We start from the raw sequence: 17,795 nt of genomic DNA, 5'->3' as shown, positions 1-17,795 counted from the left end.
AAGCAGAAATAAAATTGGGACCCTGTGGTTCAGTCTAGCAGGGGCGGGAAGGGGGCTTGCTGAGCTGAGGAGGGAGCTGGCTCCGCAAACGGGCCCCAAATAGAGGAAGGCCTTGTTTCTCCAAGAGCCCAAAATGGGGTAAAGGTGACAGCACGGTCTTTGAGTGGAGGCTGGAAAGAAGGGTGAAATTAAGAAGAATCCTAGCTCTATGGAGGGCCTGTCACTGGCCAAAAAGGGGCGTGGCACAGAGAACATCTGGAGGTTTGGGCTGCCGGCCTGTAGGTGGGCTGTCTGAGTTACAGGACATGAGATGTGTGCTGGACTGGGAGTGGGAGAATTTCTGGGAAAGAAGAATGTGAGGAGAGCCTGGGCTCAAGTGCCTTTGAGTTAACAAATCCTTCCTTCTCCACTGAACTCTTTCAGGACAGTATAAAAAAGTTTAAAGGCGAACTTCACTAAGCAAGAGGATGGGGGACCTGGCTGGGGACATTTTCCTTATGCTGGGGGAGAGGCTGCACCCTATGCTGTTAGGCAGGAAAAACCAGGTACTGCAGGCTAGAGGGGAGTCAAAACATCCCCTACACTCAACCCACACCTCCAGAGAACAGGCCTGCGCTCGACTGGTGGTGAGGGCCTCTCTTGGAATTCAGTCCTTGGCCAGAAATCCCTGCCTTAGACTGGGGAAGGTTTGAGGGAAGCTCAGCAAACCTGGCGGCTGCTCTTTGGGTTTGGCAAACTCGAGATTTTTCCAGCGCCTTGTGTTCAGCGAAACTGAAAACGTGTTTGGCTAGAAACCCTTCACTAATTTTTAAACCCCTGTGAGTTTTTTTTTTTTTAACATAAATTTGATCCACATGTTTTTGATTTATTTATATTTAACTCATCAAATCGAATTAGGAGCCACAATGATGAATGGGAACAATGCTGATTTCCAAGAAGATTTTTGAGCCCTTTTTCTTAGAATTCAAACACATTCCACTCCCAGCCCCCCACAACTGTTAAAACTACCAGACTGAGCTGCATTTGAAATTTAGAACCCAAATGTGAAATAAAGATCCATGCCTGGCAAAGACAGAGCACAGCAGGGGAATGTTCTTAGGGAGTCACAGAAAGAAGGTGGGCTCGAGATGGGGGAATAAGAGAGGAAGTGGGTCAGTTATTCTTCCTTAGGTGGTTTCAATACGTTAATCGAGCTTTGGAGGCTCCCAACAGAGGTCACTTCTCTTGGGAATGATTTGATCACTACCACCCAGGGAAAGGGGGTTCCTCCTCCAAAAATTGGGAGCAGGGGGTTCCTTGTACCTATTTTTTTTTTCTTGTGTTCTCCGTAGTAGTCAATTCAAGCTGCTCTTCCGCTTCCCTTCTAACAGTTCCACCCCCTGCCACCCCTTCCTGGCTCTGGTGAAGGCCTCTCCATCTGGAAACATTTAACATGTACAATAATTTTAATCTTGTGCAAGAGAATCTTAGATGCACTCCATAACCATTAAGTTAAATTATAGGTGTACAGTGTTACTTTGCACAATTCTGTCTGGTCTGCGTTTGCACACACAACAAAGGCCATTACTGTCTTTCCCAATTACCCTTTCTACTATACCATCATTTTCCACAACTTCAATCTTGAGGCCAATAGTATTTCTCTGGGAAACTCTGGCCCCCAAGGTCCCCAAAGTTGCTGTCTTAGGTTTAAGACAAAGGCACCCTCTTCAGAGCACCTTGAACCACTACTTGGTAGGTCCCTAAACACTGACCAAATACATTTCCTTGAATTTGGCTTCTCTCCCCTACAGACTCTGATCTAATTACATAGGCCTGGGTACAAGTACCAGCTTGCTACTTAATAACTGTGTAACTTCGGGGGTTATTTTACTTTCCTTGGATCCAATTTCCCAATCTGTAAATTGGGTATAATAACTTTACTTACCTTACAGGGTTGTTGTAAAGAGTAAATGAGATGTGTCCTGTAAAAACCTTAATTTGTTGCATGGAGATAGGGAGGTGTTGGTCGAGGGATACCAAGTTTCAGTTAGACAGGAGGAATAAGTTTTAGAGATCTATTGCATGGCATCATGACCACAGTTAATAATAATGTGTATTTTTTAATTATTAAGAGTAGATTTTAAAAGTTCTTACCACAAAAAATAAGTATATGAAGTGATGAATATGTTAATTAGCTTAATTTAGTCATTCCATAATGTAAACATATATCAAAACATTACACTATATCCCATCAATATACATAATTATTTATCAATTAAAAATAAACTTGGTATGTTGTCTCAGCCGGACTAAATAGTTAACAACAATTAGTTTTATTATTATTGAAACTGCCACACTTTATTCAACTCTAGAACTTTTCTAAGAGCATTTAAATTTTTGCAGAGGTTGACAGTTTCCTTCTAAATCCTCTCCTCTCCCACCAATGCTGAAGTGACCAACTCAGTGCCCTACAAACGAGTATCATTCAGCGAGGTGACACAAGGTTTCTCACCAACTGCCTGGGATTCTTACTCAGTTCTCAGGGAGTCTTCCATGCAGGCCCAAATTTTAAGCCTACAGTCCCTTCCTGAGATCCGCAGTAGCAGAGAGATTGGAAGATCTAAAATCTAATGCATAGAGAGCACTCTCCTTCAAGCCAAGTGGAGCTGCTGCTTCTCATTTTATATAAAAAGTATATGTGAGAAAGGGAGGTGGAGAAGGAGGTTTTTACTTTGCTTTAAGGAGCAAAATCAAGACCTTTACGGATGCTTTTTGGAAAGTAGAAAGGTGAAGGCAACATTTAAGTTATCTGACAAACGCCTTTCTCGTAAGGGAGAAAATAGAAAAGTCTGAGTCCAGTTATAAGCCCTGTGCTCAATGGCATTCAAAGAAAAGAGAGTTGAAGGTCCGACATTTATTGCTCTTCTCTGGTGAGAAGTAGTTTTAACGTTAATTCATGGATCCTGATGTTGGCCAGGAATTCACCAGCTTCTAGGGAGGGCTTTGGACACCTAATGTAGTCATGGTCTTCATTATGCAGAATTGCTATGAGGACTCACGAGAGAACACTTGCAGAATCTTGACAAATGGTAATTATTATTTCTACAGAGCTGACCTCACTTGAAATCCTGGGTGATACCAGGAAATGTGTGTATCTTCCATGCCCAACATTTACTAGAGATTTCTCTTTCAGTGGCTTCTTAGTCCCTTTCATCTACATGTATATGGATGCCAGCCCAGCTCTAAAAAACCCCCAGGAAACCACTCCCTGCTCACAACTCGGCCAAAGTGGTGGGTCTAGGTGACTATTTGTGCCCATAGAGGGTACTGAAGTGGACATTCAATCAGAAGGGATAAATACACAGGCTGGGAAGTCACTTTGGTCTAATATAAAAGGTGAACTGGCCCAACCAGACTCCTCTCTAGAAATGTGGAATTGGGAGAATGAGAAACTGGGTTGATTGTAGCAGAGCCATAAAGAATGTGGTTGGCCACATCAATGGCAGAACTCCATGTGCGGGCTGAGAACTTTCTGCTGTGGAGGCTTTGCAGGGCTGCCCTGATTTCAAAACCAGTCTCCCATAAAGCCTGGCTGTTCAATCGTTCTGCTCATGGACACCATAAATATCTCTTCTAATATTATTACTATTGTTTTTTTTTGAGTCAGTGTCTCACTCTGTTGCCCAGGCTGGAGTGTCATGGCACAATTATGGCTCACTGCAACTTTGAGCTCCTGGGCTCAAGCAATCCTCTCACTTCAGCCTTCTGAGTAGCTGGGACAGGCATGTGCCACCATATCCAACTAATTTTTTACTTTTTATAGGAACGAGGGTCCTGCTACGTTGCCCATGCTGTTCTCAAGTGATCCTCCTGCCTCAGCCTCCCAAAGTGCTGGGATTACAGGTATGAGCGACCACACCCAGCTGGCCTTCTTGTAGTATTATTAAACATATCCTTTTTTTTTTTTTTGAGTTAGCTTGAGTAAGTTTCTGTTTCCTCTGACCAAAATAGTATTTGTTAAAACAGCATCTGCTCTTGGGAAGTACATGCAAATGGAGTTATGTCTAAATGTTCTGAGCATTTCCAGTGCAAGGAATTATTTTAATACTTAATTACAGGCAAGGTGCAGTGGCTCATGCCTGTAATCCTAGCGCTTTGAGAGGCTGAGGCAAGTGGATCACTTGAGCTCAGGAGTTCAAGACCAGCCTGGCCAATATGGTGAAACCCTGTCTCCATTAAAAATACAAACATTAGCCAGGCATGGTGGTGCGCACCTGTAATATCAGCTACTTGGGAGGCTGAGGCAGGAGAATCACTTGAATCTGGGAGGTGGAGGGTGCAGTGAGCCAATGTTGCACCACTGCACTCCTGGGCAACAGAGAGAGACTCCATCTAAAAAAAAAACCAAAAAAAAAAAAACAAAAAACAAAAAACAAAAACCTTAATTACACATTGTAGTATATGCTATTGGTTTCTGACTTCTGCCTTCCTGATTTCCTTCTACTGTAGAAATTGGGAGAGTTAAAGCTCTTGCTCTCTCAACCTCCCTTGCAGCTAGGTCATGTGACATAGTTCTGGCCAATAAGAGGCAAGTGAGTATCTGTTGGGACAGAGGCTGCCCCTCCTTTTTCCATCTTTGCATAGAAATGTCAGGCTTGGACCTGCCGCCACCACCTTGTAACCATGAAGGGAAAGTCAAAGAAATGCAGAGATGCTACAGCCCTGACACAATGGAGGTGCTGATCTCGGCTAACTGCAACTTCTGTCTCCTGGGCTCAAGTGATTCTCTTGTCTCAGCCTCCCTAGTAGCTGGGACTACAGGCGTGCACCATAATACCCAGCTAATTTTTATATTTTCAGTAGAGACAGGGTTTCTCCATGTTGGTTAGGCTACTGTTGAACTCCTGACCTCAAGTGATCCACCCGTCTCAGCCTCCCTAAGTGCTGAGATTATAGGCATGAGCACCCGGCCTGATCACAGTTATTCATGTATACCTTTTCCAAAGTGAGGATGGAGTGGGAAAAAGACACAGACGTGAGAGATACAGTGGAAGTACATATAACACAAGTTGGCCACTGTCTGGATATGGGGTTCAGTGACAGGAGGAATAATGCTGAAAATGTTTTATTGTACAAAATATAAACAAAAACCTCATGTGGTACCTCTGGAGCTGAAGACAGGAATGGTTTAATGTAGATGTTGGAGTCATGCACCTTCAGGTCATGGTCCCCAAGTCCCCTGGTCACTCCAATAGTTGCCATTACCCGGGCCTAGGAGTATAAGCAGAGAGTCATCAGAAACATGCACACAGTGAAAGCATCCTATCCCAGTGCAGCTGCCTGGGCTAAGAACAACCAAAGAATTTTTCAGTTTCTCCTGCCTGTCTTTCCAGGCCGCTTGCTGCTAATGTATGTGGATAGCTTTTACTAAGAAAGGGCTCACCAAAATCACTTCTGTATTTGAGGAGTGTTTTTTCTACCCATTATCTTAAGCTTGACAGGTTGCTGCTGTTTCTTTTCAGCTTTCTTCTTTGGAGACTGGAAGGAAGGATGTCCAATAAACTAACTCCAATGTATGCATGATGTCTACTGCTGTGGAAATCAGTTCATATCAAACCCAATAGGATAGATTCATCCATCCATCCATCCATCCATCCATCCATCCATCCACCCACCCACCCCCCCACCCATCTTTCTGTTACATATCCACCGTACAAGTATTTGCTCTACACCAGCTATGTCCTTAGTCCTGTGATAGGCACTAGTAAAAGATGTAAAAAATGAGAAGTAGCTCTTGCCTTCCCAGAGTTCACCTATCATGTTTTATGGCTGGAAAAAGGAACTTAGCAACTCTATAACCTATCCTGCTAACATCTCCGCAAATTCCCTCGGGTGGAAAGGAACAAAATGTCACCAGTGCTGTGACATAGCTACACAGAGACCTCAGGGCTGAGACCTCATCCTAAACTGTTTTTTGAATGGTGTAAGGAAGCAACACTATTACACAAATGCCTGCACAGTCAGCTTAAATATCTCCTGTTATGCTGAAGATTTGATTTACCCAAACATTTATTGGGTGCCTACTATGTACTTACATCATGTGGTGGGGGCACAAATGTCTAAGGCCTCATCCTTACTATAAAGAAACTTGGGGCCACGTGTGGTGGTTCATGCCTGTAATCCCAGCACTTTGGGAGGCTGTGGCAGGTGGATCACTTGAGGTCAGGAGTTTGAGACCAGCTTGGCCAACATGGTGAAACCCCATCTCTACGAAAAATACAAAATTTAGCTGGGCATGGTGGTGGGCACCTGTAATCCCAGCCGCATGGAGGCTAAGGCATGAGAATTGCTTAAACCTGGGAGGTGGAGGTTGCAGTGAATTGAGATCATGCCACTGCAGTCTAGCCTGGGTGACACAGCGAGACTCAGTTTCAAAAACAAACAAACAAACAAACAAACCAATAAAAACAAAAAGAAACTTGGTAAGGGAGATAAGAGGGATATGTCTAATTAATAACATAAAATATGGTTAAGTACCAAAAAACACATAGACAATGGGTTACGCAAGTTTAGAGGAGGTAAAAATTCTACTGAGAAGGCTCCATGGAGGAAGTGGCACTTAGCACAGAAAGGTGGATTGCATCGAGACAAGTGACATGGAGGGATGGAGAGAAAGTCATCCTGGGTGGAAGAAAGCAGTGTCTTAACCCTTAATCATAAAAAATATACCCAGTATAGTGTCATGGTTCAAAGACCTGAGCTTGAATTCTTACTCTATTACCTGGGTGATAAGAGTAATTACCTCCTTTGAGTGGGGATGAAGTAAATAAATGCTAAGAAACACTGCAATCGAATATATTGTCTTCATCTTCATCCTAGTCTGTCAACAGGGCTGTGAATTTTGAAGCTAGCCTTGCTTCACAAGGTAGGCAGAGCTCACATTAAGCAGAAATGAAACCATGACACTATTTTGAGGGCAAGGGTCACAGGGGATAGACATGAGACAAAGCCGAACACAGTAGCTCACATGTGTAATCCCAGCACCTTGGGAGGCCAAGGCAGGAGGATCACTTGAGCCCAGGAGTTGGAGACCAGCCAGGGCAATGTGGCAAAACCCTCTGTCTACAAAAAATATAAAAATTAGCCAATGTGGTGGCATGCATCTGTAGTCCCAGCTACTCAGGAGGCTGAAGTGGGAGGATCACCTGAACCTGGGAGGTCGAGCCTGCAGTGAGCCGAGATTGTGCCACTGTACTCCAGCCTGATGACATGTCTCCAAAAAAAAAAAAAAAAAAAAAAAAGGCCAGGCGCGGTGGCTCAAGCCTGTAATCCCAGCACTTTGGGAGGCCGAGGCGGGCGGATCACAAGGTCAGGAGATCGAGACCATCCTGGCTAACACGGTGAAACCCCGTCTCTACTAAAAAATACAAAAAACTAGCCGGGCGAGGTGGCGGGCGCCTGTAGTCCCAGCTACTCGGGAGGCTGAGGCAGGAGAATGGCGTGAACCCGGGAGGCGGAGCTTGCAGTGAGCTGAGATCTGGCCAGTGCACTCCAGCTTGGGTAACAGAGCGAGACTCCGTCTCAAAAAAAAAAAAAAAAGCGATGCAAAGCAAAGTCTGGGGCTCTCTGCCCCTGCTGGGAGGCTGGACCGGCTCCCTTCTAGCCAAGAAGTGCTCAACTCTAAATGTGAAAAATTCTGAGTCACTTGTGGCTCTCCTGCTCTCCCCCAAGAAATGGCAGCTTCTCTGTGTACTTTTCCAGTCAAAGAAATCTAATGTTTCTGCTAGTGACCGACCTTGTTTACAAAGTATCCAGGTGTTACCCACACCAGTCTTTAAAAGCATCTGAAGAAAGAAAATGAGAAGTAATGGCCACAGAAGTACTCTGAAACTTCTGGGTAGTTGTACGCAGAGAAGAAAGAGAAAATCCCAGTCCAGGATCTAGACGGAGCTCCAAGAACTCACGGAGTCCTCCGACAGGGGTGGTGTCTACCAATAAAAGCAAAATGGAGACATGGTGCCTTTTAAATAGGCCAACAGGTACACGGACAGAACTTGCCACCTGCCCATCACAAGACCATCAAGCTTAAATTACCTGAAATGCTTGAGGAACATGATGTTTTGGTGAAGTGAACTTTACACTAAAATTAGAAAAGCCTTGCTCCTTCAAATCTTATTGCTGTAAACTTTTAAGAATACATCATTCTATTTTCCTGTTGTATTAAGGAAAGTATACTGAACATAACTGAACAACTTATTTAATACTTATACATTTATGTCAGGTACCAGGCTAGACAGGAACTAGAGATACAGGGATAACAGGATGTGCTCCTGAGTTTACTGGAACTCACTGGATATTAAAGGGTAATACAGAGAATCTCAGCCCCACAAAGAAATGGAGCTGCAGGCATAGGTCATTAGGCTGAGTAATACTCATTAATGGTGCCCATTGTACCGAAAGGCACAAATATTTATATCAGAACAGTGCCTATTAGCCCTGACATGATTCTTAACCAGAGACGGTGATTTGAAGGGTGTTCATTTTCATGAATGGGGTATGTTTGTTTAAAAATGATTCCTACATGGATCAGACATTTGTGTTTGGTATTCATCCTTCTGTTGAAATGTATTTTTCCATTGAAATCACTGCTGGCCTACACTGAGCCCAAAACCTAATCATGTTTGTTTTCGTGCTCTTGCTCTGACACACACACACACACTCACTCACTCTCTCTCTCTCTCTCTCTGCCCATGGAAGGCATCCTTTGGTTTTCTTGTGAGTCATTTCTTCTTGATAAAAACTATCGAATGCTGGAAAAAATATCAGTTGAAGACTCTTCTCAATGTGACCACATTTTTCACTTGGAACGCTTTACACCGAGCTGAAATGTATTAGCGTTCTGAGGAAGAATGCAATGATTCAGAAGATGTTTGTTCTTACTGGGAAATAGATTCCAAGCTTCTCTCCACTCCAGGATTTCAACCTCCTCCAGGCCTTTGCTCAAAGACCACTTTAGGATCCACAGCCTTTCTTTGGTTCAACAATGTGCTGTTCAGTGCTGGATTCTGACTGGAACCATGGGAGCTCATGATGGTCTTTGTTACCTTAGTCTGGGCTCTGGTTGCTGTGACCCTTACAGTCTAATTATGGTGAAGCTTTGGACTCTCTTCCATGGCGCAAGTGGCGAACAGACTTGCAAAGGCTGAACTTCCATGGTGGAGTCTGAGACCGCAGGAAGCAGACAGAAAGCCACGGCGCTACACTGGCGGCTGCCCCTCGCTTGGCTGCGTGATCTGCCTGAGCTGTTTTAACCGCATGGTCCCAGCTGCCTCGTCTGCCAGATGGATATAACACAGCCAGCTTGACCTGCCTCCTTGCTTATTGTCAGATATAAATGAGATGATGTGTGTGAAAGTGGTCATGTTTAAACACTGTAAAAAGTTATTCAAATGGATTGGGAAGGGGGACGTTATTTTCACAAAATTGGCTTAAGTCCGTTGTGCTCACTGCCCACCTCCCACCCCCACCACTCCTTGGACCCTGAAGACGGGAGGCCTGAAGGATGATGGATGGGATATGCTTTCAAGCTGTCAAGGCTATAAAATCACAAGCTGCTGAGTGGAACACATGGACTGCCACAGGCTATGTGGAGCCTCGCGGGCTATGTGGAGCGAAGGCGGGACAGAGCCCTGTCCTCTCCACCCAGGGGAAGCACAGGTGCCTACCTTCTTGCCTTCTCCATATATAAGGGGGAACTTCAAGTCCTCATCCTCAATGGTTTTGTATGCCCTGTAGGGGGATAAACAACATTTTAAAAAAGGTTTGCACTCCATTAGTGACCTGCTGCCCTGACACCGACTGCTAGGGATTTCATTTTCCCTGAGACCCCAACCACTCACCACACTGACTACCTCTTTCTTTATAGGGAGTTGTTTTCCCTACAGAATTGCGTGTGTGTCTTTTACCAAACCAGAAAATACTGTCTTCATATGCTTGAAGAGGGAGGAAATAAGTTGGCATATGCATAATTAGCAAAAAGGGGAGATGGGTTTCTGGCCTTAGGGTCTGTGTAATAACGAAGTGACCCAGCGACAGTATTCTCATCATGAATCCAAAATTGTGAGACACAGCGGTGCTCAGAGATGAATGGAGTGTGAACCAGGTTCAAGAGCCAGTTCTCACCTTCAGGGGTTGTTTATACCAAAGCAGCCTTGTACTGCCATGGCTAGAGAAGAAATCTTTAGAGCCTGGTTGTTCTCTATATAATATGCAAGGTTGGTAAAACATTCTTTGTTTCACAATAGCTTTTACATAGCCACTCAATACACAGAAAGAACCTTCAGTTTATGCCTCAATGGTTTATTCCAGAAAGGGTCCTCCAGATGCCACGGCCTACACAACGGAGGTGGGTAAGATGAACGGGATAGAGCTGATGAAGACCATGTCTTGCAATTTTGCTTATAACCAAGTTAAAAAACAAACAAGTGAACAAACAATTATTAGCCCAGTTACAGCTGTTTATCACTTGAGCATGTAGCTTGACCTTTTTCAGTCTCAGTTTCCTCATCTGTACAATGAGGCTAATACACAGAATACCAAGAGCTCAGTACAGAAGCTGCACTTAGTAAGAGCCCACTTAGTGGCAGTTATTACTAATACTTAGTAGATAATTAACACTTGGCATACCAGTTCCCCTTTCTGCAAAATGGGGATAGCACTGTTCATAACTTCAAATATGTTATTTAAAAGACTAAGTAAAAGATGGCATAGGTTCTGTTGAGTTAGGTGCTATAAGTAGATGCTTTTCTACAATAACGTCTCCTGAGTGCATTAAAAATCCTGATTTATTAAATGGCCTGCCATTCCTGGATATACCTAGGCTGCCTGGGAGTGAATCTGAAATCAAATTTATGGAAGCTCTTACAAAAGAGGTACAAAAGAAGGTAACTAAATTTCAAAAGCATGGAACCCCAAAGTTAAAGCAGGTCCATCCTCAGGAAGTTACTTGGATAAGGTGTCCTTCCCCTGAGGTGGAGAATCAGTGAGGTTTTGGCACCAGATGCGCCTGAGCTGGAGTTCAGCATTGACTTTGGTACAGTCCTGCGCAAGTGGATGTTCTCTCAGGCCCTCAGGATCCTCGTTAATCAATTAGGGCAAAATCTGGGGCTCATTCGTGAGATTATTGCAAAGATTAAAATGGGGAAATGAACGTGGAGAGCTTAGGAGGTACTTAGCGCTGTGCCTGGCACAACAAATGCTGCTGCTGCTGAGTGAGCCCAGAGGTATTCTAGGAATTGAATTTTCAAACAAGTAAATATACTGTTTCCTTTCCCCAAATCTACCAAATTAACACAAAGTGCAAATAACCACTTTGATGTTTTTACATACTCACATGAGCTAGTTTAAACACTATGGTATATGAGTTTTGGGAGGAACAAATAAAGCTATTATTAGAAGAATGAGGATTTTTTAAAACTTTCCTGGTGATTCCAATGTGCAGCCAAGGTTGAGATCCATTACTGTAGACCAAGCATCAATTAGCTAACATTCAAAATGATTCATCAGTTAGCCCCTTATCAGCCTGACCCTTAAGACCACAGACCCCGTGGCTCAAGGGAGAGGAGGAAAATGGCCTGAGAAAGGCCTTGAGATGAGCATGAACAGGGACTGGGGACCCCATGTGGAGAGGGACATGTGGACAGTGAAGAGACAGGCCGGCACAGAGAGGGAGCAGCAGTGGAGACCAGATGTAGAAAGGGGCTGGGCCTCAAGATCCAGGCACAGAAGGAGCCTGGATCTGGTGTAGAAGAGTTGGGTCTATGGCTTGACAGTCACAGGAATTAAACAGAGGCAGAAAGCTGCAGCTCTAGAACCAATGACTGGGTATCACCTACAGCTTAATAGAGACAGGCGAAGAGCACTCTTAACAGAGTGTTGCAGGAGCACGAAGTCCATGTCTCACAACTCTGAAAGACACACACTTAGAGCTGTTACCCACAGGACCAAACCAACTGCAAATTTTAATATTATATGTTAGCTTCTGTTTATCTTCAGGAACAGCAAAACATTATAAATAGAAACAATGGTGGAAAAGGAAGGTTTATTTTGCCCTGCCAGTGTTGGTTTTCAATCAACTATGAGCACTCCCTCTCCCCCAGCAACTAAAGACAAGGGGGAAGAACACCAATGAGGAGGAAAAGTACAACCCCCTTTCCCCCTCCATCTTTCTGAATCCTAAGTGCAGATCATCATATAAAGTTAAGTGGACTTCCATCTATAGTTACAAAGCCTTGAGTAATAAAGTATAAAACATAGTACTCAAGAGTTAAAACTGGCAACTTGATTAGAGTCTGTATAAATTAATAATAGCTAATAGTAATCACAGCAGCTATGATTTACTGAGCATCTTCTACATGCCAGACACCAGGCTCTGTGCTGACTTATAGTATCTAAAATCTCTCAATGGCCTTGCAATGTCCTGTCTTAGAGGAGAGAACTGAGCCCAGAGAGGTTCAGTTACTCCTCCCAGATCAAAAGGGTGGAGTGGTCTTAAAACTGGACTTGGACTTTTCCAGAAAACATGACAAAGAAATGTGATATCAGGACTTAGCTTTGGGAATTTCTCATTCTAGTCCAAGAGTCTGAAAGAAGACCATTATTGTTCACTGTCTTTGGGTGACCAGCTGATATCTGATGAAGAAAAGAAGACTTTTGGCAAAAGAGGAAGGGGAATTTTCTGTGTGAGTGGCAAAAGAACAAAAGGGGATCATGTTTGTACAAAACCAGTGGCTACTACAGTACTGGGTCTACAGGGAAGAAGAGAGGAAAGTCAGCAGAAGTGATGGTCCATGTTCTTTTTCTTTCTTTCTTTCTTTCTTTTTTTTTTTTTTTTGAGATGGAGTCTCACTCTGTTGACCAGGCTGGAGTGCAATGGTGCAATCTTGGCTCACTGCAACTTCTGCCTCCCAGGTCCAAGTGATTCTCCTGCCTTAGCCTCCCAAGTAGCTGAGATTACAGGCAAGCGCCACCACGTCCGGCTAATTTTTGTATTTTTGTAGTGATGGGGTTTCACCATGTTGACCAGACTGGTCCTGAACTCCTGACCTCAGGTGATCTGCCCATCTCGGCCTCCCAAAATGCTGGGATTGATCCATGTTCTTAGACCTGCAGCTGCTTTTCTGGCCATCTCACCAGAAATGAGTGACCACAGAGTCAACCAAGCCCTCTCCCACAGAGAACAGACCTGCCTCAAACTGCTCTCAGTTTAAGGAGGCCATCTAAGTTCTGGCCCACTTGGAAGGCCTGTCTGTTTTATATTATAGTCCATGTCAAGGCTATTGGCCTGAATTTATGCTTCCAGCTTGTCCTTGGCTTCCTTCCTTCTCACTGGGGGAAGATAGGAGAGTGAAGCTTGAGAGCTCCAAGACACGGAGGTACTTTGAATTTGAGATGAAAAGAGTGTGTCCAGTCATAGAACCAATTCTTCTACACCAGATCCCAAGATTTTTGAAATCCTAATTAAATTTTTAAGAACTAGCCCCCCAAACAAATCATTTGCTAGTTTTACAGTAATACAACTGACCAGAGATTATATTATTTGTTACAATATAGCAATACGGAAAGGCTTAGGAAAGATTTTCTAGACAAACTCTTATTAATATTTTGGGCCAATTCCTTAGTGAGTATTTATGAGGCCAACCGAATCATTTTTTTAGATGAGAAAAAAAAATGCAAGGCTTAAAAGGGTTGCTAAATTCTTGGCTTTCCCTAACTGAGAGGCATTATTCTCAGAAGTTTCCATTAAATTCTTTTTTAAAGTAATAGTTTCCTTTGTAATGTTGATTGCGCAAAGCTGTAAAAACAAGCCACTGTTGGTTTGGACCTACTGGAAGGAGCAGTTCAGCATTAAGACCGAAATGCCACCAAGTCAGCTGTACCCCAAGTATAGGAATCCCTTCTACAATACACCTAACCTTGGTTCCTGGCCTCTCCTGAATGGACTGTCACAGATGTCACTGTCCTAGGAGTTTAACGGGACTTAATGTCAGCCCATTCCATTGGAGAACAGCTCTGGGAAATTCTTTCTTAAACTGACCCAAACCCACTGGCCCATCTGGAAAAACATGAAATAAATCCAGACTATTTTCTGCTTGAGAGCTCTTCAATTGTTTAAAGAGAGCTATCTCAAAGTTTCCTTTTCCTTAGTTCTTTCAACTGTTCTTCACAGGACCTGGGGGATCCTAACCACTCTAGTCCCCATGCATCCAACAAACATTAACTGAGCACTGAATATTGGTATGGTAGTGGCCCCTAGGGTCTTTCTGGTTTGCCAGTGTCCTCAAAAAATGGTACCTGTAACTGAAAACACTTAAGATGTGGTCCAAATAAAAAAAAAAAATTATTACTTTTTTTTGATTTGGACCTTGCATTTTTTAAAATTAACAAAGCTATTTCCATTATGTATATATTTTTTTAGGGTTACATATGGAGACTCTGAATGAAAACAAATGAAAAACCCCAGTCCACAAGAAAAAAGACCTGAGAATGTTTTTTTGGCTCATGGTCTCCTCTAGTTTATAACGACATACACAATAGATATTTTACCCTGAAGGAAGGACTCCATTGCCCTTATTAATTTTATCTTGTTAGTTTCAGTCCATTGTTCCAACCCACTGACAACTTCCTGAATTCAGAAACTTCCATCCAAAATATCAGCTCTCTGTCTATGCTATATCATGTTAAATTTGATAAGCAGCCCTGCCACCTTCATCCAGATCACTGAAAAAATTGCTAAATGGAATCATTAGAGACCTTCCTCCAGGCCAAGCTAACCACACAAGGGGGGTGGCAACATTTCAGGCATGTGAAGGAAAGTTTGTGCAATTCAAAAAAATCATATTCAGCAGTATTCTTTTTCATGAAAATGAAGAACCTATCAATTTCCTTTTTTATTTTTTATTTATATTTATATTTATTTATTTATCTGAGATGGAGTTTCACTCTTGCTGCCCAAGCTTAGGTGCAATGGTGTGATCTCGGCTCACTGCAACCTCCACCTCCCAGGTTCTTGGGATTCTCCTGCCTCAGCCTCCCGAGTAGCTGGGATTATAGGCACACATCACCACACCTGGCTTATTTTTTGTATTTTTAGTAGAAATGGGATTTCACCATGTTAGCCAAGCTGGTATCGAACTCCTGACCTCAGGTCATATGCCCGCCTTGGCCTCCCAAAGTGCTGGGATTACAGGCGTAAGCCACCACACCCGGCAATTTTCTTTTTAATACAAATGACAGATGATATAAAGCTTGGCAGAATCTTGTCTGGTGGAGAAGCACAGAAGACAGACTCAACAGTAGAGGGTGGACAATGAGACATTAATATTTAAAGAGGAGGTGTTTAGGATTTAAAAAGCTGTCAACACTGATCCAGATAGACACTGTCCTCATGGATTTCAACTCTCCTGGAATAGCTCTTGGGCTATCTATGAAGCAACTTAACTGAACCATTATCCACTCAGTATTTCTCCATCTTGTCCAAAAGGCTAAGAGAAGAAACAATCAGATTTCTTACAAACTCAGAATATATCTATGTATACAGTATTTGACCAACCTAGAAACCTTACCCCAAAAGAACAGATTACTAATTGAGCCTGACTTGTTGAACCTAAGCTGGCTCTCCTGCTTATATCACCTCCAGTGGATGCCGTTCCTTCAAATCCCTCTTGCTCCTAAGGCACGTGAGTGATGCTCATAGTTCCTGACATCAACCCCACCCTTCTAGGCTGAGGCTCTCTCAATGCCCTTCTGTCAGTCCCTCCATCTGCCTCATATCCCCCTCCCTTACCCACGAGCCTTTCAGGACATTCTCCCACCTACCCCGATGACTTCAGCCTAGGTTCAGATTGCTTTTCCACTTTTTCCAGGATGTCATTCTCAGCATTTTCTTAGAATTTGGTGGTGCTTTTGGATTCCTGACTTTACAACTCCTAGCCTACTTCCTGCTGACTTTTTTCTCTGTTCCCCATCATCATCCTGGTCATGTGGCCTGCAGCAAGAACACCCCCCACCTCTGAGATTCCAATTCTGAATCATTTTCCCTCTCTCACTCCTTTGTTGAGGCTCTCAGGCCAGTTTCCCTCCTTGGTCCTGCTATTCTTACTACCTTCTGGCTAAACATGTTCCTGATCCTGTCTCCATCTGTGGCAAAGCTTTTTGATACTTTTCTTTGCTAGAACTTGTCACCTTCTCGATTTTCCAGTAACAAAACAAGGATTGAGTATTTTGCCTGTTAACATTATGCCAAATACTGTCATCTTTACCTTTCAAACAAATCCAGAATCCTCAGATTTCAACACCTTCCCTGCTGTCAGAGCCCTAGCATCATATTTCTTGCCTACATTATTGGGACGGATCCATCAGGCCTCTGTGCAATGATCTAGGCAAGAGGCAATAGTGCTAGGATGATGTCACCAGGCGGATGGCAGTGAGGGTATTGAAAACTGTTCTGATTTGTCCCTTACTCCTGTTCTCAGAGCAACTGGAGTAATTATTTTAGAATGTCAGGTCATGTCATTACCCTACTCAAACCCATCAAAGGCTTTCCTTTGCACTCTAAATAAAGGCCAAGTAACCAGATGGTCTTCTTTAACATTGTTCCTGTCCCCCAAATATCCTAGTCCCCTTTCCTGCTTTATTTTCTTCCATAGCATCCACCACCACCAAACATTTAAAGAATTTTACTTCCTTACTATGGTTATTTCTTCTGTTGCTTCTTCATGCCCTTTAAGTTCTATGGGGGTAGCTACCTGTGGCATCTTCTATACCTAGAAGAGTGCTCAACATATAATGGGTACTCAATAAATATTTGGTTAAGTGAGCAAATTAATACTACCTTCCCTATGCAGAGGCTTTATTTGTATTTTCTTGTTCCATAATATATTTGCAAAACAAAAGCAAAGAGCCTCCTTGTTCAGCTGCTTTCTAAGTCTGGCTACGCTGTTCCTACTGATGCTCACTCACAAGCACCCCTTTCCCACCTCTGCCCTAGCAGGCGAGGTGCTGTTCTTACAGGCTCAGATATTCTCTATGAATATCTGAACTCGAGATCCCCATGCAGCCACACCCGATGCCCTTTTACTCTAACGAGCAGCAGTTATAGGACTTCTCCACCATAAACATACTTTGTCTTTGTGGCAATTTTATATGTCCCTTCAGCAAAGCTTTGCTCACACTGTCCCCATGGCTGGGAGGCCTGCTAGAAAATCTCCCACATTTCTCTTTTAATCCACAAGCATCACTCTCCAGCTTAAAGTTCTCCATTGAATTCCCTTCATCTTAAAATAGAATCCAATGATGAGGCCCTCCATGATCTGGCCTTTGCACTCTGACATCTTCGATCACTCCGATGCGCTCTCGTAACACTGGCTTTCTTGTTTTTTTGACATGCCAGGGGGCCTGGTCATTCCTTCTGTCTGGGCCATTCTTCCTTTGATCCTGCCATGCTGGCTCCTGGGTATCACTCGGAAAGGCCTCACCTGACCACTCATCTAGAAGTCCAGCATTCTCTGCTCCTGCTCATCCTGCTTCAGTGCTTCAAGCACAATCTGAAATGCTCTTAATTTGTTTACCTTCTGTCCCCACATCAGCTCCATAAAGGCACAGACTTTCTTCCTATGTACCTCTCTATCTTTGCATCTACAATTGTGCAGGCACATGGTAGACACTGCCAAATGGATGAATGAATGGATGAAGCCTGGCATGTCTCCCTTAGCATGTCAGTTTCCCTCTAAAGATATCCCCCATTCATCCTGCCTTAA

The 17,795-nt window shown here is 43.5% G+C and overlaps 1 protein-coding gene across 8 annotated transcripts in view; it reads right to left on the bottom strand.

Moving 5' to 3' along the window:
• The window catches only part of PPM1H (protein phosphatase, Mg2+/Mn2+ dependent 1H), a 348,124-nt gene that overhangs the window by 100,156 nt on the left and 230,173 nt on the right, over positions 1–17,795 (bottom strand). For all 8 annotated transcript variants that reach the window (XM_030939327.1, XM_030939326.1, XM_010381118.2 and 5 more), the window contains exons 7-8: positions 9,705–9,768; positions 5,143–5,250 (exon numbers count right to left, since the gene is read on the bottom strand). In XM_030939327.1, the coding sequence (XP_030795187.1) occupies positions 5,143–5,250; positions 9,705–9,768 (172 nt within the window). The remainder of the gene's footprint in view (positions 1–5,142; positions 5,251–9,704; positions 9,769–17,795) is intronic.

The sequence above is a fragment of the Rhinopithecus roxellana genome, chromosome 10 (assembly GCF_007565055.1).
Source record: "Rhinopithecus roxellana isolate Shanxi Qingling chromosome 10, ASM756505v1, whole genome shotgun sequence".
Lineage (NCBI taxonomy): Eukaryota > Metazoa > Chordata > Mammalia > Primates > Cercopithecidae > Rhinopithecus > Rhinopithecus roxellana.
Note: the sequence above shows the minus strand (reverse complement) of the source record. Positions and strands in the feature narration are given on the sequence as shown.